Genomic DNA, 22,822 nt, shown 5'->3' on the forward strand with positions numbered 1-22,822 from the left:
TCAGATTTCTTACAGTAAATAGCTGGGTGACAGAACACATGAGATCTACTCACTTCTCAGTTTTCCCACCCTGTAATATAGTTATACTATAAAATCTGACTTTTTTGATATCAAATCTACACCCATACAATCTAGCTGAAGTTGTTATAAATTATTTTGGTTTAACTGAGATCTATACGTAGCCAGGTAATATATACTTGGTTTTTTACTCTGATGTAACTATTACCTATCAATAAATATTTTAGTATGTATGTAAACTTACATACATACATATGTATGTAAACTACATACATACTTACTTAATGCATGTAAACTTACAGAAAGATCTTTTTCTCTTTGATATTGAAAATCGATATCTACTGATCAATGAAAGTACAGCTAGATAAGATGAGTTCTGCACTGTAGGATTTTCCTTAATTGTGTCTTATATGAACAAAACAGCTATGGTTTAGTCATTGAAGATGTTTTAACGTATTGGGAGGAAGTAAGTTTTCTGAATGTAGAAAATGTTGCCCTTTACCATATAGTTCTTGTGTGACAAGTCCCTGGACAGATTGGATTGCTGTGCTCATGTGTCCAGGTTCTCAATGGGTTTATATTCTGTATTACTCTGAAAAACTTAATCAACTGTACCAAACCCCAAAACTCCTGCTGTGTTTAAAGTCTAACCTGTGGTAGTCTAGAAGCAAAACTAGACAAACTGTAAGCCTTCTGCCTTCTTAGTGATCAGTCCAGACTGTTTTTTATCTGGCTCCGATTAAAGACCATTCATCTCTTTCATTCTCTAGTTCACCAAAGTACTTAATTGCATGCTTCATTGGAAACTAATACAGTCAAATCCAGGCAGATTTTTAGGTCATAGGATATGCTAACCTCTTTCTTCAAACTTCAACAACAAGTCACTTTGTTCTCTATGAAGCAGTATTGTAATACCTATATGCATAGTATAAAGGCTACCAAATTTTAAACTGTTAATAAATATTTATCTCCTTTTTAATATTGATATTTGATATGTAGAAGGGCAAGCTTCTAGATAGAATGGTTTCCATTTTACTTTAATAAAGTAAATTTTAATGCAAGACACTAATTCCATTTGATAAATGGAATGTGATTTGCCTTGGAAGTCCAGAATAAATTACACAGGTGGAAGAACACAGGGTTTTCTTGCACAGCCTTGTGGACCACAGATAATTACAAAAGGAACCTAGAAAGTTACAAAACCACATCTGAATTTACTGGTTCTTTACAAAGAGAGAAAAATGAGCAAATAAATTTCATCCCATTTATTAAAAACTGTGTTCTTTCCTTTGACAAATCTAAGTGCTCAAACTGGATTTGAGAGTTTTAAAAGCCGAAGTTCTTTCTTTACCTACCTAATTTTGTCATTTGCCTTTTGGTCTTAGGAGAGATGCTCTGTTGGTAGAAACTGTAGAAATATTTGCAAAAAAAGAGAGCAAAGGAGCGGTTTTATTTCTTGGCTACATCAAAAATGCTGCAGAATACAACTGTAAAGTCATAGTGTACTTAGTATTGTAGCCTTCAGAGTGCTTCTGCTGCAATCCTGAAAAAAACAACAGCAAACAAACAAAAAACACCAGTACAGAGCCTAGGTAGAAGGTGCTGCCAGATTAATAAAATGTAGTTGTAAACAAGATATAAACTTTTTTTTTTTTTTTTTTTTTTTAATAGGATTGCAGTATAACTACCTCTAGCAGGTAGAAGCCCACAGTCCTCTTGAATGTGCCCTAAATGGTAGTGTTGCATCTGGTAAATGTTACATTTGAGTGTGGGGTCCATTTTACTTTTTTGGTAGGTAGAGAGGGGAGGAAAGACAATTGTATTTGTTCATTGACAGGCAGTTTGTTTTTGTACCAGTTCTGTAAACCTGATTCTTTGCCTGGAAAGGAGCAATTTCATTTTGGCTCACAATGCGCTTAGGTTTCTGTCTTCTACTTTCAGGATAAAGTCTTTCATGATCATGTTATACAACCCATTTTAAGAGAGGACAATGAAGTAGGAGTTCGATCTCTGTCAGCAAGTGAAGACAAGATTAAAGGATCATCTTTCTTAATGTCTTTGTTTGACAACATCACGTATAACAAAGTGGGTAAAGAAAATTATTTCCTTGTATATTCTAAGCTAATAGGATGCAAATTCAGCTTGAGTGGAACAGTAAATATAACAATATCTTGTTATATTTTTTCTTGTTATATAGTTTTTTTTGTTCATTTTTTAGTCAAGATTTGTTTCTACAGCTCATATAGATATATGTGTGAATGTTGCAAATCTGTTTGCCTACAAAAGAAAGGATGAATAAACCTCCATAAAATACAAAGTACAGGAATAGCCAGATACATATTTCTAAAATACAGTTTTGAAAAAAATTGCAATAATAATTGCAATAATAACTCATATGCTCATGTGCCTTTTTTGTGCTTCAGGGGGCTTCCATTACCTGGATGCTTTCAAATTTTCTGACTGAGAAGCTGTTTATCAGAGCACTCATTGTAAGTTTGAAAAATTAATGTCTTCATCTTGATTTATTAGCTTGAAAATAACAGTTGTACAAATTAATTTCTGTCTTTTTACGCTTTTCATTGAACCTGCATGAATTCTTCTTTTTCTTTGCAGTCTTACCTGAAAACATTTTCCTTCTCAAATGCTAACCAGGATGATCTGTGGACGCACATACAATTGGTATTCATTTTTATCTTGCTGTTGTGTTTCCAATTAATTTAGGGAATGTACTGCTTGTAGAAGATTGAGTTGGGATTAGACTGTGCCTAATTCAGTCTTTCCCTTGCATACAGTTTTCTTTGATGTCTCTTTTAGTGAAGATTTTCACAAATATTTACTTGGCTACTTAACTGTACTTGATATCAGTAGGACTGAGTACAAGGAGATGAGGTAAAAAATCAGGGGCCAGTTGGAGTTTTGTGTTTCACATACTGCCTCAGCCTACCTGGAATTGCAGAGTCTCTTTTTTGGGGTGAGTATATGTTTTGCCAGAGCAAAGAGTGGGATACTCAGGGTTTGATGATCATACGATGCTGGTATATCAGAGATTCAAGAAAGTCTATACCTGTGGCAATAACTCACTATTTCAGTTTTTGCAGGTTTTGACAGATATCTGAAAAGAAAACAGATATTAATAATAGGTTTATTATGTTGAAATAAATCCATCTCACTGTTAAAGAAGGCCCCATTGTGTTCTTTATCTCAGATTAAGAACAAGAGTGCTGCAGTTTCAGATGTGCAAGGTTCTGGCATCTTTTAAGCCAGCAGAGATGATAGTAATTCACATTTGGTATCTCTTTCCATATATTGCTACTATTGATTTTATTCATTAGGCTGTGACTTTAAAATCTCTATATTCCAGCAGCTTTATGTGACTGAAATAAACAAATTGTTTGTCTTCAACCATGCAGGGATGCAGGAAAATTAAATAAAAGAGAAAAGGGTTAGCAGTGAAGATACAAGAATGTATTGCAGTGAGGATACGAATGAAGAATGAGAAATGTCTTCTCCCTGGAATAAGGGGTTATGCTGTCTCTCCAATAGTTTCAATAATTACATTTTTACTTTGATTTTTGTGCATGAGCCAAATGTCAGTCAACTTTAAAGAAACATTTTTTTTTCCCTAATATGTTAGAACAACCCGTTCGGTGTTGCTGAAGCAGTATTAGTAAATGCATGTTTATCATAAATATTTCTAATTCCTATTTCTCTTAAAGGTTGTAGATGCACAGGATGAAATTCAGTTGCCAGCATCTGTAAAAAAAATAATGGATTCCTGGACGTGCCAAAATGGGTTTCCAGTTTTAACATTAAATCTATCCACTGGCACAATCAGTCAGGAACAATTTCTTAATAAAAAGAATGAAAACAGTACTGATACATACAAGTATGTTTAGCTTGTGTTTTTGTAATATATTTATATACCCTGTTTTTTTTTGCATGAAACCCTTCCATTAGTACATTATGTTTTTGCAGTCTGTGTTTCCCCTGCTCCCTGGTCATAAACTGTCAAGTAAAAGTATTGTTTGAGGCTTGGAGTTTGCAAACTGGTTGTTTTGCCAAAGGGGTTGCTTTCCTCTGGAGTACTGACTCTTCCAGCCACACAGAGACTCTGTAACAAACTGGCCATTAATAAGCTGTAGGGCAGGAGTTTTCTCTGGTGGTTTCTTCACTCCTCATCCCTCAGTTGTCCGGACTGACCTTTCAGAACACCTTGTAGCTTTCTTACAGCACATGTTTCCAATTTCTTCTCCTTGGCCAAGAAAACAGGGTTGCAATGAAGCACTTAAATGGCTACTTCTTTCAAAAAGTAATGAGTACCTGACCTGCCGCTGTAAAATTTCTCACTGTCAGTGAACATTGCTGAATGTTGAGTTCTTTTGAAAGCCACACTGCATGTTTAGGTGCATTAAAGTGGTGATAAGAGTCACTCACTTTGAAACTCATGACCAGAATTTGAAGTTTCAGGAAATTTAGTGATTGTCCTGCATGATAGGATGCATGAGGAGAGTCTATGAGAGGAATTCTTAGCCACGTGAGAAATACAAAGCAGAGCATAGTCCAAAACAACTTTTCCCTGATTGAAATTGCTGGTAACCACAAGAGTTCTGATGAGAACCACAGGGTTTTTTTTGCTTCCAACCTTGAGGCGTTGCAGAGAATTAGTTCATTTAACCTATTTGTTAGCTCAGATAAGGTAATCCGAGTCAGAAGTGTTAAGTCCTTTAATCTAGCTCCAGCAAGAGGTAATACCATGGGAATTGAAGCAAATCCAATACATGCATTACAGAATTTTTCATTTCCTTGAACTTGCAATTTTCATAGATTTCGTGTGTTTCTCTGGGGGGTTTACATTTTCTCAGAAAGGAAATTAAAGTTGTCAAAATTGAGATTGTATTGCCTGTCTGGAGCCTTTTTTAGCAGAGACACTTCTAAAAAGGAGCTTTACTGTCTCCAGAAACAGGGTGAAGTGCAATAAATGAAGAGCATAGAATTACTGCCAGTGGAAGGAAAGCAGACCATAGAAATGCTTTAGTATTTTGAGTACTGTTCTATATTACATCTTTGAATATGAGTGCCTGCTGAAATCCATGCCAAAACTTTTCCAGTCTTCAATGAAACTAGGGGCTTGTCCAGCATAAATACCACCATCTGATGAGGTTTTGTTTTGTGCATCAGGGAAGGAAGGTAGATGGAGGTTCTTGTAAGAAATCGTTGCAATCTAGTTTAGCATAAAGTAAGAGCTATTTTGCTTTTTAAGTGTAAGTATTAATTTTCTATTTTGTTTTTCTCTTCTCTGTCTCTAAGTAACACGTGGATTGTTCCTATTTCATGGATGAGAAATGGATCATCACAACCCATGTTGTGGCTTGATAAAAGCACCAGTAAGTAATGAGTTAGTTCACACATGCTAAACAGGCTGATAACAACATGCCTAAAAACTATTTTGATCAGAGGATATGTCTGAATTGATCAAGAAGAAAAGCAAAATCTTAATATGGCAAAGTCTACATTTACCTATTATGTTCACTTTTGTTTTACAGTATCAATAGATTGGGTCTCAATCTAATAGATTAGATGCATAGAAAAACAATACAGTTATTGGTTTTCTCTAAGTTGCAAATAAGCTTTAGAGCATACTTTTGACAATATTGTAGAATGCATGTTCTGACTAGAGATTTCCATAGCAATTTTGATTCATCATTTTACACACAGGGCTAAATTCCAATCTCCTCGGAATTTCCGTATTATTTACTCCAGCAGGTCCCATTGATATTAGCGAGAGTTTTTGAATGTATGAAAGGCCTCAGATTTTGTCCATCATGGAAGCAACCAAGCTCAAATAATAGATATGAAGACTGAAAGATATTGAAAACAGCTGTATGAAATGACTCAGCCTTGTCATATATGGTTATCTTTAAAACAGAAAATGCATATTTTCAACACTATGTAATTCAATTTGGTTATGCAGTCTTCTGAGAGGAGTATAATTTTAAGAAGTTAAAAAGCTTAAAAAGTGAGTTCATGGTCATATCAAGTCAAACAGTTCATATCTTTCTCATCTTGGTGTTTTCCAATAAATGACTGTTTTTTTTTGAGAGAGGGAAGGATCCAATTATTAGAACTGGGTAATTATTTCTATTTGGCAAGTCAGTCTTAAACTCTGTCAGACTTTGGATCAGTTACAAGTAGATGCAGAGACTAATGTGCTTATGGAGTGCTTAAGAGCAGAGCTGGCTGCTCTTAATACTCATGTTTTGTGTGTATTCCAGCTCACTGCCCTCTCTTTGCCTGTTCTTGAGGCAAGAAGATGGGTGGAGAGAATATTTCACAATATATGGACAAATAAGTAAGCTATCAGTAGATGTTTATTCCTCTGAGTGATTTAGATTTAAAATCAAGTAAACTGATAGGTAATGTAAAAAAATATAAAACATAAGGGAAAGACCTGTTAAGCAGTGCTTGTTTGGAAGAAGATGCCATGAGCTAATGCTATGTGTTAAGCTTTTGTTAATAATTGATAACAATTCAATTTCCTCACCTTTCATGCACTTTAAGAACAGGAGGAAGAACGTATGGAAAAAAAAAGCATCAGGTTGCATCTGTCTGGAGCAACTACTATAAAATAGAAATTTGGTTATTAAAACACATTGTGCTTATATCAGAAAAATGTATATTAAGCCTACCAAAGATGCTAGACTTCAATCAAGGAACATGCATTCAAGTTTAAAGATTTTTAAAAATAAATAATTCCAGTTTTGTTTTCTACTTTTTGATAAACCAACCAAGGTAGGAAAAGGTAGAAATGTTGAGGGTATTTTTTAATTTGAGTTACCATTTGTTTCTGTAAAATTGAAATGGCTTCTGGAGAACAACTTTTGTTAATGTTATCATTGATAGGTTTTAAAAGAGTTCACGAGAATGGTTGTGGTAAATGAAAATGAGGGATTTTCTAAGAATCAGAACTTTGTTGAATATTTGATGCAGTGGCATAACAGTGCATAAAGGGAAGGATCTCAGCTGTAATCTTAGGGTATGTCTATTTTTTTGCAAGAACTAATTTATCTTCTGGACAGGATAAATGAAACTCCAAGCTAGGATGCTACTAGTAGCTAAACCTATTTTAAACCGTACTGTACTGTGCTAAAAGCCTATCCTAATGATTTAAGGCTTTTTAGGCAAAATCTGAGTACTTAGCTTTGGCCCATATATTTCTGTTGGTCTCTGGCAGGAAGAGACCTGATCCCTGAGTGATATATGTCTGTGCAGCAAAAGCAAAACGCTGTGAAAACATCGACAGCCTTTTCCTCATCTACTAAGTGGGTTTCCTGGTCATAGAAGGAGATCAGGTTGGTGAGGCAGGACCTGCCTTTCCTGAACCCATGTCAGCTGGGCTTTATGCCCTGGCTGTCACACACATGCTGTGTGGTTGCCCTTGAGATGATCTGCTCCATAACTCCCTGATACCGAGGCTGGGCTGACAGGTCTGTAGTTTCCCAGATCCTCCATCCAGCCCTTCTTGCACGTGTGTGTCCCATTGGCAAGTCTCTGGTCATCTGGGGCCTCCCCTGTTGTCCAGGGCCACTGATACATGGTGGAGAGCAGCTTGGTGAGCACTTCTACCAGCTCCCTCAGAACCTTCAGGTGGATCCCCTCTGGTCTGGCCTCAGAGACTTGTGCGTGTCCAAGTGGAGGAGCAGGTCACTTACTATTTCCTCCTTCATTATGCCGGGTTTATTCTGCTCTCTGTAGGTGTCTTCCAGCTCTGGCGGGTCAAGTACCTTGAGGATAACTGATCTGGATGTTAAAGACTGAGGCAAAGAAGGCATTAAGTACCTCAGCCTTATCCTCACCCTTGGTGACAATGTTCCCCGTTGCATGCAGTGAAGGATGGAGATTCTCCTTGGCCCTCCTCTTCTTGTTAATGTATTTGCAGAAGCTTTTTTTGTTGTATTCTACAGCAATAAGATTGAGTTCCATCTGAGCTTTTGCCTTTCTAATTTGCTCTCTGCGTTCTCTAGCGATATCCTTGTACTCTTCCCGAATCGCCCACCCCTCCTTCCAAAGGTGGTAAATCCTCCTTTTTTTTTTTTTTTTTTTTTTTTTTTTCCTGGAGCCTCAGCAATAGGTTTCTATTTAGCCAGGCTGGTTTTCCTCCCCTCCAGCTCGTCTTTTGGCATGTAGGGATGGCCTTCTCCTGTGCCTTTAAGATTTCCTCCTTGAGAAAAGTTCAGCGTTCCTGGACCCCTTTGCTCTTCAGGACTGTGTCCCAAGGGACTTTCTCAACCAATGTCCGAAGTCTGCCCTCTGGAAGTCCAAGGTAGCCTCTCCTGACTTCACCAAGAATTGAAACTATCATTTTGTGGTCACTATGCCCAAGATGGCCTCCGACCATCGCATCTGCCACCAGTCCGTTTCTGTTGGCAGAGAGCAGGTCCCCTGGGGCTCTTCCCTGGTAGGCTCACTTACCAGCTGTGATAGGAAGTTACCTTCCACGCTCTCTGTGAACCTCCTAGATTGTTTCCTTTCTGCCTTATTGAATTTCTGACAAACATCTGGTAGGTTGAAGTCTCCCACGAGAACAAAGGCTGTTGATCGTGAGACTTCTGCCAGCTGCTTGTAGAATGCCTCATCTGTCTCTTCATCCTGGTAGGGTGGTTCATAGCAGACTTCCCACCAGGATATCAGCTTTGTTGGCCTTCCCCTTGATCCTGACCGATAAACAGTCAACTTTTCCATCACCCACTTGGAGCTCCGTGCATTCAAAGCACTCCCTAACATACAGTGCTACCCCGCCTCCTTTACTTCCTTGCCTGTCCTTTCTGAAGAGCCTGTAGCCAACCGTCCATTGCAGCACTGCAGTCATGACAGTGATCTCACCACATTTCAGTGATGGTGTCTGTGTGAAAGTTTTCCTGATGCTCCGTGGCCTCTAGCTCCTCCTGTTTGCTGGCCATGCTGCGTGCTTTGGTGCAATGCACTTCAGGTGGGCTACTGAGCTCTCTCCGGACCCTGGCATACTGCCTCTAGGCTCATCTCTAGCGATCCCAGTTTTATCCCCCTCCCCATTCCTACTTAGTATAACGACCTCTCCATGAGCCCTGCCAACTCCTGGGCACGGATTCTGTTCCACCTGCAGGATATGCAAACCCTGTCGCCAGGAGCCCCGGTGCTGTGTGGGCTGCCCCATGGTTGAAAAACAGTGGAGTATTGTTACAGTCTTTAGCAAAGGGAGACCACCTTCCCCACATAAATTCCCCTGGCGACAGTGCCTGTTGCTTTCCTCATCTCTACCACATCATCAGAGTTCCGACAATTCAGCAGTTTCCTCGTTGACTCTTTACCTTCCCATCAGTCTACCCCATGACCGTGGTCTCAGTCACGCATCTCTGTGACCGTATCTCAGCGGATAGTCATGGGCCTCATGAGTGTGCTTTTTGCAAAGATTGGTAAGCCACCTGGAGAGAGTTTATCTTAAGAGACAAGGTATTCAGGATTACTTGCTTTAGACTTGAGAACACAATGCTTATTATGATAGGGATGATGGGGAATAACTAGGCTAGTAAGTGCCTCACGCATCTGGTCAGTCCCAATCTCTTTAACAGAGAGGTGACCCAAGACACTTTGTGGAAAAGCCAAAAGGGACTGTCATGACCCTCATATTCCTGAGCCCTTGTGACACTTGGCTTAATACTTTCTGGGCATCCTGTATTGTAGAGGAGGCATTTTCTACAGTGATACAGCATTCTCCCATCATCTTACCAAGGATTCAACTCAGTCCTTGTTCCTTTAGTAACAGTATGTCCAGTGCCAACCTGTTCTGTAGCATCAGCTTTGCACTTTGTCACACTGTTGATCTAGTGTTTCAAACACACGTGCAGTCCAATTAGCTACAGCGGAGACATTAATCAATTGGGGTATCATGTGAGATCAATTTAGGCCAGGCAAGACAAGCTTCTAGATACACCCCAAACCTAGGGGCGGTGCCTGCCTTTGCCTTATGATGAGAGTGACATTTGGGTTGGGGAAAGGCCTAACTGTCGTGTCTAAAGGTGGGACAGCGGAGGTACAGCACAGTCCTTGGTGTTCCAAGGGCGACAAGTGCAAAATCGTTATATTGTCAGAGCAAAACCACAAAGTGTGGTATGGAGGTGGGTATAATCAGTGTGATGGGATTTACTGGTACTGGCTACCCCATGATAAGTTGGGTTAGTTGGAGGGCTGCTGTGTCCATCCGAAAGAGTCTAAAGTCAAGTATTCATTACAGATGCACATGTCCTGAAGAAATTGGTGCAGTGCTGATACCACCCAAACTTCTCAGGGGAAATCATTCCATGACTAATTGGTCCAGTTGAAAACCTTCTGCTGTAAGATGCTGGATCTCTTAGATAGAGAGTCAATGTCCCAGCAAACAGGGATATCACAGTTGCCAAGTGAGTTTGTGCTCACACTCACTGGTTAGTTGCCATCTAATATACTCGCCATATGGGGAACAATTGTGTGGAGTGGTGGAATTCCAAAGGGATTGGCCATTTAATTCAGAGGGAGACCACATACAATTTAAAAAGGAAGACTATTTAGTTCGGCAGAAACTGTATACAATTTACAGAGGGATCTGGAAGCATCAAGTGGATTCAAATTGTAATTGTAGCAATGCATGAGCACAGTGCCAATAACTTGTGATTCTGCATGCTCAGCATTGAGTGTATCTTTTAAGTTGGTGATATTGAGGTATTCCATCAGATTAAAAGGAATTTCCCCAAAGATAATACCCCTACCTGCGACTAGTAGATAGTCAGATCACACCAATGGATTCGCAAGGTTCTAGGTTCACTAATTTTGCCCTGCTGTTATCAGTAGCTTCCCAGGTGCATAGGCATGATTCATAAGCCTAGCAGATTCAAAATCAACTTTCTCGTGCTGCTGCTGCTTTGTATTTCCACCCTGTGGCTGTCTGGCATGCTAAGGTATTCATAAGGGATATCCAAGGGGTATCCACACTCCCTTGAGGACTCAGCAGCCAGGGATTCAGCTTCTAAAACAGGAGACTTAGGTGAGGTTCTGATTTGAGGTCAGATATCTATTAAAAAGGAGAGTTCATGCTTGTTTGGCCCTACGGGGATGATAACCTGTTTCCGGCCATTGCACTACTCATAACACTCAGGTTGGCTGGTCTGTCCCCTGACTAACGCTACTTGTTTTTTTTAAGTCTCATAATTACTTCCTCTGCTCTGAGAAAGGGTTGTGGGCGTTTGGAGGTGGGTCTTTTCCTTGGTCTGCAGGAACAGACAGCTGATCACTTCTGCCTCCTTGCTTCGTTCCTCCCACTATCAATTTCCTGATCTGCGTTGCAGTAGGGGGATGTGTCACTTGGGAGAGAATGAATTCTAGTTTGTCTTAAAAACTTCTGTTTTTTTTCCCCCCTCTGTCCCAAGCTCTTGTTCTTTACATTCACATTTCTGTATCTTCTCATCTAGTTGCTTGATGTTTTAGTGCTCGTGTTGCTCCTGTTGCACTGCCAGGCAGGCTCCCAGAACGGAGCACACTCCTCTGCTGTCTTGTGTTCCGCTCACAACAGAGGATTCGTCACTCAAGTTATCCTGAGCCCAGTCAGACTCTTGACTAGAGGGCCAGCACCCTATGCCATCTTATTCATTCATGCAAAGACATTTTGTGTGTATTTCTCAGTCAAAGTCAAATTATCAGGGACCGCGTGCAATCCACCTGGGTCTTTAACTGCTGGATCAGAAAGTCCTTTCGCAGCAGGTGGCTCACTAGCCAACCAGTGGCCCAGTGGGTCCTTGAATATACACACACACATGTGACACTCGACTCAGTCATTTATACCCTCAGGGAAGAAGTACGTGACCTGGTAGGGTCATTCTTACAAGGCACTTTTTCCAAAATCATCAGGTGAGATCCATGAGAATACGTGGTTTTGCACTGTCATTGTGACGGATCTCGGTCCCTTATCGATGTGTGTATGTGTGTCCAGTTTATTTTGTTGCAGCCTTTAGCAAAATGAGACCTCCTTGCCTGCATGGCATTTTCCACTTCCCTATCTTCCTGCTGCAGACAGTACTCACTGTTTCCCTGTTGCATCTCTGCCACATCATCAGAGTTTGTACAATTCAGCAGTTTCATCGTTAACTCTTGACTCGCCCATCAAGAAGAGTTTGATTTTTTTTTCTTTAACCAGTCTGATAAAACCCAGTTAAAGTGGTGTTCAATTGCACTTGTGATGAGGCAACATAGAGCCTTCAAAGCTTCATCAGCTTCTTGAGTTGATGGGAACAGGTAATCAGACAGATAGTCTGGGTAATAACTAGGGACTGTGAAATGGGACTGTAGAAGGATACCTTCGGTAAGTGATATGACTCATGAGTGTTGCAGTTCAAACGGCTGCAGCGACCTGGTTCAGGGATGGCACGGCGACCACCCCCAAGCCACTCGGGCCATCAGCTAGTTGACACCAATGTGGTGGACGGCAAAATGGCCTCTATTGATGGGTAACAAGGTGTTATATAGCTAGGTTTACAACGTCACATCCGTCTGCTTACACCATAGACTAAACACTATTGGCTATTAGGGGCCCTATCTTTCCGTACAGCACGATATCTTCCGGCCGCCGTTCCCTAACTATCTGCAACAACTTCCCCCCTCCCTATGCATAACAAAACTAGCTAAAATACAACTATTTTATTCTTATTACCATCTTATTCTATTCTTATAGTTATACCAATCTTAAAATTACATATCATAAACTTGACATAAAACATAAGGCACAAAGAAGAAGGCACATAGAAGGTAGGGGATGACAGGTAATACCAGGGTGTAGGAATAGGGTGTACCTTGGGATAACTGGGGGGTAATACTGAGTGGATATATTCTTAAAGCAGTTGTTGGTGTTCTACTAACATGATGTTAACCTTCTCTAGCCGATTCTTGACAAACGGCATGAGCTTATTCAATATACAGGGTCCAAAGATTAGCGTCATCATGATCATTGTGATCGGCCCTATCAAGGTGGATATCAGGGTGGTTAACCACGGCGAACCGGTGAACAAATTTTTGTACCAGCTGCGTTTGGAACAGGGTTCAATGGGTGCTAGTTGGCAAGGCATGGCACTGAAAACTGGTGGCCCTGTAGTTATTTTTGTACTAGTTGCTCGAGATTGTTCGATCTGTTCAAGTACCCCATTTGAAGGGCTGGTGTGACTCTACCTGTCCTATAGTGACAAGCTGCAAAATTAAGATAACGCAAAGGCATCGCGGCCCCCTCTTGCGGAGGCTGTTTTGTTGTTTTCTGGATTCGGTCAGCGTGGAACTCACAGGCTCGGGCGGGATGCTTGTCATCGGGGCGTACGGGTTACGGGGGTGTCCGATGATCCGGTCCTGTGAACAGAAACTCACAATTTTCATTAGTTTTATTTTGAAGGTAACAGCCAGATGCTCTTCCTTTGCAACATGCTTAATCATGAATGCTCCCGCCGGTTTTTCTTTAATTCGGATGTTTACCTTCTTTTTCTCCTTCCTTAAGTTTGAATCGGTTGTGAGCCACTCGTCCTGACTAGTGTCTGATCCGGAGTCGGAACTCGACTGACTGGTCACTTCCGGGCTCCGGTACTTTTTCGTTGGGCTTCGGCGTTTTTTGAAATGTCCGCTCTGATCGGTTCTCGACCCCTCCCTCGGGCCTCCTCTCCGCCCCTCCCTCGGGCTCGCTCCAGGCCCCTCCCTCGGGTCTTCTCTCCGTCCCTCCCTCGGACTTCCTCTCGGCCCCTCCCTCGGGCCGCCCTCAGGTGTCCGGTCACTCCCATTGGTTTCCGGTTCCGGCGCCTCCCTCGCGCCGGGGGCACCCTCGCCCCACCCTACCCCCTGCGGCTCGGCGCCATTTTGAGGGGCATAGGGTGGTGGCCTGGCCCAGACGTCATTATGCTCTGACTTCTTTTCAATGTTCCTAGCTTCCTCGGCTAGCTCGCTCCAAACAGATTTCGGCTGTTTCTGCTCCTCTGTAAGCGGGGCGGGGTTCGGGGATGGAGGGGATGTATCACCCTCTTGCTGACCGTTAGGCTCAGCAGAATTGCCATCATCTGGGGGGTGCAAAGTCTGTGCGGCTGCCCCGACTCCCATTTTCGGGGTGGCTAACAAACAGTCCCTTATTGCCACCCAGGTCTCCTGCTCTTTTCTAGCTTTCGGCAAGGCTTGTACAACTTTTCCCCAAGCCTTAAGGTTTTTCCCACACCCTGAAGACATAATCTCCTCAGCCAACGCCTTAGTACATTTGTCCCACACTTCAGGGACACGCTTCAGGGACTTCAGAATATCCACCAGCTGGTCTATAACCTTAATTTTTAAAAGCCTCGCAACTGCGAGAGTAAAATCTTTTGGCTTACAAATCTTTGGCTTACAAATCTTTGGCTTACAATCAATCCCCCAATGCTTATGTAATTGCGATACAACCTTCACGAGGGCTTCCATCCTCCTTGTTGCTCTGATAGCGTCCTCTCTGCCGGGCTGGTCCACTCACTCCGGCCGCCGTTCACCCGTCCAGGCGATGACTTCCCGGGTTTCGGCACCACTTGTTGCAGTTCAAACGGCTGCAGCGACCTGGTTCAGGGACGGCACGGCGACCACCCCCAAGCCACTCGGGCCATCAGCTAGTTGACACCAATGTGGTGGACGGCAAAATGGCCTCTATTGATGGGTAACAAGGTGTTATATAGCTAGGTTTACAACGTCACATCCGTCTGCTTACACCATAGACTAAACACTATTGGCTATTAGGGGCCCTATCTTTCCGTACAGCACGATATCTTCTGGCCGCCGTTCCCTAACTATCTGCAACAATGAGAGCTACAGGACTTATTTGCAGATAATTTTTTGATTGTTTGTCTCTGGTGCATAAACTTAAGCTATTCTGCTTCTGTAGATCTGCATTAGATTTATATGGTTACTTACTGAAAGTCAGTTCTTATGTGAGGCAGAATTTTGGAGTAGCGCTGAAGCAGCAAACGTTTTCCCAGATAATCTTTCAGAACTCTCATAGATGCCTGCTTGCCAGCTCCTTTGAGTAGGAGCACGTAGGTTCTTCAGCCTCCTCTTTGCCATCTTCAGAGTGACTTGGGCAAATCAGTTGCCTCTTGAAGTTCTTCTGCTGTCCAGACTTGGAGTTCGAATATACCTGGCTTTGTGGGGTTTCTTTGTGTCCAGCCTCCAACTTGTGCTTTAGGCTGCAGAGGAGCACTGAACCCAATGTTTATAAATGCAAGAGAATGTATCACTTTGTTTTCTGTGCATTGCTAAACTTTAATGTCACTTTGCAGAAATGTTTCCTGAAATGCAAGTATCAGAATCAGAGTATGACTGGATCCTGCTCAATGTAAATTTATCTGGATACTATCGGGTTAATTATGATCAATTAAACTTAAAAAGATTAGCACATGTGCTTGAAAATGATCCAAAGGTAAGATCATGATCTTTTTTCAAGGTTATAAGCAAGATTTCCATGTATTTCTTCTTGAGATTTTTACCAGTAATTACTTTGTTAAAAAAAGGAACAATGAGAAGCCTGTATATTGCATATAAAAAAGTAACCCACAACTGCAGCACTAATGTCACTGGCAGCATTCTGCTGTGGAATAGAAATAGGCCCAAATGGTTTTCCGTGAAGAGTAGTCTGAAAAATAATTCGCAAAAATAATTAGATCACATGCTGTCTTCAAAGCTATCTTGACAAATCGTGGTTGTAATCTCCTAAATTTTGCCAAAAGTGTTGTCAGTATGGGTTTGTGACTAAGCTTTATCTGAGACTAGAATTAAGCAAAAAAGTTCTGGTTTGATGGAATTGAACTATCTTGCAGGTTCAAAGGGTGATTTGTGCTACTTCTAACTTACCATAGCTTGGACTAAAAATGAAAGAAAGATGGACAGACTATGTATATGACCTCATACGGAATTGCATAATATTGAATCTCGCTAAATCTGTGTGTATCTTAGATATATTGGTGTTTTTGGTGGTCAGTTTATTGGGTTTGATGCCAAATATTAGATGAAGGGAGTCAAGATTACTTCTGTGGAAAGTCTGAACACTATGCTCTGATTAAAGCCTTTCTGCAGCATATTGTCTTCCTTTCTGCTAAACTTTTCTGTCACACCAAATCTTAGTTAGCACCAACTTAGGCAAGTCTTGGGGCAGTACTCAGGCACTGGTCTGCAGCTTTCGCCAAAGCAGTGGCCAAGATGTACTGACACAGAAGCAGAATAGATGAGAAGGGACTTGGCTCTTGTGAGAGCACAGGGTCTCAGCAGAGATGTAACTAAAGTTCCTCTTCAGATTTTAGTTCATGGTAGTGTCAGATTCAGCCTTGGGCTGATTTTAACAGTGTACTCCGCACTCAAACCTCAAAGACAAAAAAAAAAAAAAAAAGGCTCTACCAAAATGTTACTACCAGACTTTTTGTTAGGTACTTTAGAGTTTCCTTATTTTGATGTGTATTACAGCATGCAAATAAGAGGGGTTTTAAAGTTTAGAATTTAGTGTTACATGGTTGTATATTGTATATAGTATAAAATATACACACATATATATGTAAGTGCTCATAATGGCACAGTAGCAGTTTAAACTTAAGATATCAGATCCTATTTTATCATGATTTGTAAAAGATTTTGGCTTAGAAAAGATGTTATGATCTTTGTCATATTTTTGAAACAAAATGAAAATTTTATTTGAATGATGTGTTTAGATCTATTAAACTGAATGAATTCTTTTGGCAGAGTATTCCCGCTGTTAGCAGGCTCCAGCTGATAGATGATGTTTTTGCATTGACACAGTAAGTATGTTTTGGACATGTCATAGAAAATTATTAAAATTGGATTCAGCATTCCTATTTTGGCTTCTTTCACTCCTACCCATACATGTCTCATAAAAACAACAGATGTTCACTCAGTAATACTGAGTGATGTTCATTCAGTAAATACTGAATCCATTCTTATGTCAGTGCTGAGTGGTTTCTTTCAAAATTTGTTCTAACTTTTGTCCATCTCTTAGAAAATATTTCAGATAATGGCATTGTCATAATTTTTTCAGGGACCATCCTATACTTCTTGTAACAGAAAATGATATTAACAAATTTTTCTTTTCTTTGGGGGCATCTCAAATGTCATGCGTCGTCCTTAATACTTCTTTCATTTCTCTTGCCATTGGATCACTTATTCATATCTTGGCAGAAAAAAAAAAGATCGCAGAACACTTGTACTGCAGACATTTTAGTTCTGCAGAAAATCACTAGAGCACGACAAGCGAATTGTATGTTAATTTTGGAAATCAGAACTATTTTTGGAGGAAGTTCATGCTCAGAGACTATGGAACTGTGGTCCTGGAGAGCTGGCTAGTGCTAAAGGGAGCCAAAGACCCCCAAAGTGTGCACGAACCTCTCAAATGTAACAGAGATGGAAAAGGATCAGGGATCAGTGATGTGGGAGCTGTAGGAGAGGTGGCTAAAGCGTTCCGCCTCCCTTCAGAGCCTGGGCAGAAAGCTCTGAGAAGGCAGGCAAGGGTCCCCTCTTGTGCAATCACGCCTTCGGAGAGAGCTCAGGCGCAGCACATAATCAGGATTGGAGCTTGTAACATAACTGTGCTCCAGTGTAAGTATACTACAAGTGTTGCTGTTCGGGGAAAACGGGGCTTGACTGATGGGGCATTTTTTGAAAAGGAATGCATTCCGTTTAACTACCATTCTGAAGCATCGAGAGCTCATGCTGAAATTCTTTGTTCTAAGAATAATGTGCATATGAATTAAATTGTATGTTTTTACAGTTATGTTTATTTAATAAAATAACCTGTAATGAAAATCTGTTCATCAATAAAGACAGACATGTTTTGTAACTCAAAATAGTGCTTTGTTCCTTCATTTTGTCCTAGTAAGGCTGATGCATGCTGTAAATATGCTTGGATATAATCCTTTAAAAACATAACCAGAATACAGTCTGCTTACTGCCATGCTTCCTGCCAGGAATCATGTCCCATTGCTTTGCTTAAGTACTTTGTGCTTTGTAAAAAATGCTTGGAGAGCTCTACTCCTAAATGACGCACCATTGTTTTATGTTTATTCTAATTTTCCAATATGCTTGCTAGCTTATTTTCCAGCCAGTGTCCTGGTGTTTTATTGTCAGTACTGTAAACAAGCAGATACTCATAGTATGTATTAATGTGCTCAAATATGAGGCTTGTTTTTCCCTCAAATAGGTTTGGATATATTCAGATTGAATCAGCGCTTGAACTAACAAAGTATCTTGCCAGAGAAGATGAAATCTTTATATGGAATATGGTCTTATTAAATCTAGTACCAGAGATTTTGGAAAGTACTTTGAAAAACTATGAAGTATATCCACTTCTAAAGGTATTACATTTTTTGTTAATTGGCAGAGATTCTAGATCATTTAAAAAAGAAAAAAAAAAAAAAGGACCAAAATGGACGCTTTTAAGGTTGTCAGGAATGTAATGATGATTATGGTGGGTCATAATTCCCTTTGGCTGATTTTGCCAACTTTTATTTTTTTTAATAGACATTATTTATTTGTATGGGTTAGTCATTGATGACTATCATTAAATCCTAAACTGTACATAAGCTTATGTGGTGCTTATGTAAAGCAGAAATATATTCACATTCTTAATTCTTCACATTCCCATTCTTAATATTAAAATTGGCCTTAGGTTTTGGTAAAATGGAAGATCTGGAAAATTTATCAGTTGGAAAATCTATCAGTAGTAAATAATGAGTAGTAAGTAGTAGGAGTAATGCTGGTAAAAATAAAGGGGGTAGATTACATGTGTATTCTGTGGAATGTGCTGCCTTCCAATTCATTTTCATGGAGAGAAGAAATAATTGGGTTTAACCCAAATTTAATCCATTTTTTGGGCTACCTGAGATAGCATTTCCTTATACACACCTATTTGACTCAACTTTTATTTAAAGTGCAATCTCATGATAATCATTCTGTAATTTATAAAAGTAAAGCGAGGTTTTAAACATGTGAAGAAAGCGAAGTGTTTTCCTATTTGAGAAATTCTTCTTTTCTCTCGTGTTCTTTGAGAGTGACTATGTGTTTTCTTCCATAAAAAGTTCCAAACTTCTTTTTTCACCTATCAAAGTGAGGTGGAATGGATGTTTTTCAGTTTGAATGAATGTGGAAGTGTATTTTTTTGGACTAAACTTAACATACTTTATATGGTAGATTAGCAAGAAATCTATAGTGGTCAATTTTTAGGGTAAATGTGAAAAAAATAAAAACTGAGTTTTATGAAAATACAGATCTAAATGAAAGTAACTTTTTTTTTCTCCTTCTTTTAAAAGAAATACCTTTTAAAGAGAATGTTGCCAATATACCATTATTATGCAGGTTTAATTCGGCAAAATCTTGATGCTTTGGAAACTGACTATTTTGCTCAGTAAGTATTCTTTTTTCTTCCCCTCAAAAGTCTGGTCTGGCATGATTTGATCCCAAATACTGTATTGTACCTTTGTAAATACCAATACAAGATACAGGAAAAATATTCCAATTTATTTGAATCTAATTGAAATTGTCCTGTTACTTGTGATGGTGCTTCCAATGAATTTTCGGTAGCTGGATTTTGGGATATTTTATGTGAATTTAACAAGCAGAGAAGTTGGTAGCATTTGTGTTTTTTTGTGAACAGGCTGCTGCTATTAGGAGGAAAACCCACAGCATTGAGCTTCAGATGTGATTTATGGATCACATCTAGTCACTAGAGCTTGAAAATAGTTCATTTTGTTTGGTTACCCAGAGTTAGGTGCTTGAATGTCAGTGATGAGGCTAGCAAAAGGGTATAGAAAACACACAAAGCCTATTAAAAATTACACTCTGTTCGTGGCTTCACTAATTGCTGTGGATATTGATGTCATGAACCCATTGTTGGCAGTTTAGGTCATAAATAAATAAATATGTATTTATTAAATCTTTAATGTTTCTGGTAGAAGTCCTCCTTGGTAAACAGCATCATGTGCTAAAATTGTGCAGATTAAGCATTTTTCAAAGTATTCCAAATACAGAATACATATCTTTTATTGTTGCTATTTTGGCTTCCCTTGAAGAGTATATTTGGAAAAACTTTTTGCAACAGCATGTTGGCTGGGTCTCCAAGACTGTTTGGATCTTTCATCTGAACTGTATGCGAAGTGGATGAACAGCCCTGAGTACAAGTAAGAATGATAATGTGCTCTGAAAAGTGCTTGTGTTTAAATCTCTGTCATGTAGAGCGTACAGAATAGGATGGTCCCTGTACACTGCTCTTCTTCACAAAATTTCAGAACTCGGGCTTAAAAAAAGAATGCAAAACACTACAAATCCGTCAAGCTTCTCTTTTTTTCCCCAAATTCCAGGTTCATATTCATATTTCTTGCTTTCCATGCAGACTTCACAGTCTGAAGGATGCCTAGGGCTGCCATAAAGACCAAATACTGTTTATCTGTAGAATGGCCGAAGCTCCAGTCAGGCATAATTCCCCTATTGCCCCCAGCTTTGGGGGCATGAGATGTACTCACACAATTCTTAAAGCTTCTGTAGGAAGAACTGAGCTGGAATGGTGTTTGTGTGGTATGGGCATTTGCCCATGGTGAACCCATCAAATCATTTTGCATGGACTGGATTTGTATGGAGAGATGTTGGGAACAGGTCCAGATCTCATGGTGTTATTGGATCCAATGGTTAGGTTTCTTGTCTCAGAGGATAGAGGTCTGGGTTCTGATTCCCTACTACCATGATCAGACATTTTGTATTAGCGTATTGGATTGTTGGAAAAATCTTACAATGTACTGAAATTCTTACTCTCTTTTCTCCCTCTTTTGACATTGTTTTTTCTACGCAACTATCATACAGTATTGGCACTGGTGAGTGCATGTTTAGAGTTTATCACTTTTGTTTTTTTACAGTTATGTAAGTTTTATAACTGTTTTTGCTGTTGTATGTCCTTGGCTAAGTGAACTGAACTTGTGTTTTTACTTTTAATAGCTGTGGTCATTAAAAAACAAAACAAAACATAGCTGTGCTTTAAAGGTAAACTGAAAAGCTTAAATATGTTAAATACACTCTGGTGTGTTCCACAGACAGTATTCTTACCATACACTAAGAGCAGCAATGCTGTGCTAAAATACAAGATGATTTTCAGCATAGCCACGTGTTTTCCTCTATTAATAATATATGAAGTATTTTTTTTCCTTTGGGGATTTTACCTTATCTGAGTTCAATAGTTGAACAGTGAAATATTAGCTGTGATGTTGAAAAGAAATAAAGTTTCAAGGAGAAGAAATCATGGGAGGCAGGAAATTCCTCAGGTTTCAAATAATGTATCAGTGTTCTTGTTCAGTAAAAGCAAAGGCTTTTCATATGCTGGAAAAAAAGGATAATAACCTTCTGAAGCACCTTCTTGCAACGATGCTTTTAAATGCTCTGTGTTCTCTATTCTGACACCAAAATTCACAATGGTACATGATAGTTGGTGTGCTACAAGTAGTGCTATGCATTTCATGGTACCTAGCAGGATTCTCACATCTTTTGAAAGGAATAATAATGGTTTTCTCCTTCAAATAAGGCTGTCAGCCTTCAGATGAATCTTTCCAAACATAGACTTCACAGAACTTCATCTTTTGGGCTTGATATGGTGCATTTTTGTCTGCTGAGTGGAAAGAATAATCTGAGCCATAATTTCCAAACAGTGTTTTTAGTATTACTGCTTTGCTCGGAGGAATGAAGTAGACCTCTCTAAATTAGTTTATTCCCTGTGGTTCTGTGTTGCTAGTTTATCTCCTTAGAAAGTAGAAAAAGACCCTAAATGAAGGGACAGTGTTGCTGTATGTTTTAGTTACTAAAGATAGCTACACCACCGTTACTACAGAGGAGTTGTCACATATCTGTATTGATTCTGGGAAAATGACATAACAGTAGTTAGCAGTTAACTGTTCCTAGCAGTTTGTTGCATGTTACTCCACAAACATGGGGAGTAATGACAGTGAATCTTGAGCCACAGGACAATACCTGGAAAAAATATCAAGATCAGTAAATCCTACCCTGATCCAACATGAGAAACAAAAACCCAAACTCCTCTGGGTCACAGTAGAGATCATCCTGTGTGGACTAGGCAACACAAATCATTTCCAGGCCACTGTAGCTGCACCGACCAGTGCAACCATATAGTGCTGCCCATGCAGCCTTCCCTCCATGCTCAACATTCAGAGCTGCAGCCAAATGTTCATTGAGCTTTTGTCCATTTCATTTCACCCACTACATTATGTTTGATAACCAACATTTTTTGAGACTACTGGGACAATTTTGGGTATCAAAACAGGAGTATTTTAGCCAAGGCATCTTTTTAGGAAGTGTCAGAAGGAGATTTTAACTAATCCACACCTCGAACACTGTGTTCAGGTTTGGGCCCTCACTACAAGAAGGACGTGGAGGTGCTGGAGCGTGTCCAGAGAAGGGCAGCGGAGCTGGAGAAGGGGCTGGAGCAGAGACCTTGTGAGGAGCGGCCGAGGGAGCTGGGGTTGTTCAGTCTGGAGGAGAGGAGGCTCCAGGGAGACCTGGTCGCTCTCTACAACTACCTGAAAGGAGGCTGCAGCGAGGCGGGGGTTGATCTCTTCTCCAGAGTAACTATCTATAATAGGACAAGAGGAAATGGCCTAAAGTTGCTGCAGGGAGGTTCAGGTTAGACATTAGGAACAATTTCTACATGGAAGGAGTGGTGAAGCCTTGGAACAGGCTGCCCAGGGAAGTGGTGGAGTCACCGTCC

At 40.1% G+C, this 22,822-nt stretch overlaps 1 protein-coding gene across 1 annotated transcript in view; it reads left to right on the plus strand.

Annotated features, from left to right (window-relative positions):
- Positions 1-22,822, plus strand: part of LVRN (laeverin) — a 43,712-nt gene that overhangs the window by 15,159 nt on the left and 5,731 nt on the right. Inside the window, exons 7-16 of the mRNA XM_088530294.1 lie at positions 1,960-2,103; positions 2,442-2,507; positions 2,632-2,697; positions 3,735-3,904; positions 5,326-5,402; positions 15,342-15,481; positions 16,792-16,847; positions 18,263-18,416; positions 19,371-19,465; positions 20,130-20,237. Of these exons, the coding sequence (XP_088386420.1) occupies positions 1,960-2,103; positions 2,442-2,507; positions 2,632-2,697; positions 3,735-3,904; positions 5,326-5,402; positions 15,342-15,481; positions 16,792-16,847; positions 18,263-18,416; positions 19,371-19,465; positions 20,130-20,237 (1,076 nt within the window). The remainder of the gene's footprint in view (positions 1-1,959; positions 2,104-2,441; positions 2,508-2,631; positions 2,698-3,734; positions 3,905-5,325; positions 5,403-15,341; positions 15,482-16,791; positions 16,848-18,262; positions 18,417-19,370; positions 19,466-20,129; positions 20,238-22,822) is intronic.

Source organism: Tinamus guttatus, unplaced genomic scaffold (assembly GCF_059628265.1).
Source record: "Tinamus guttatus ecotype Peru unplaced genomic scaffold, ASM5962826v1 Tinamus_guttatus_pri_ptg000365l, whole genome shotgun sequence".
In the NCBI taxonomy this organism is placed as follows: Eukaryota; Metazoa; Chordata; class Aves; order Tinamiformes; family Tinamidae; genus Tinamus; species Tinamus guttatus.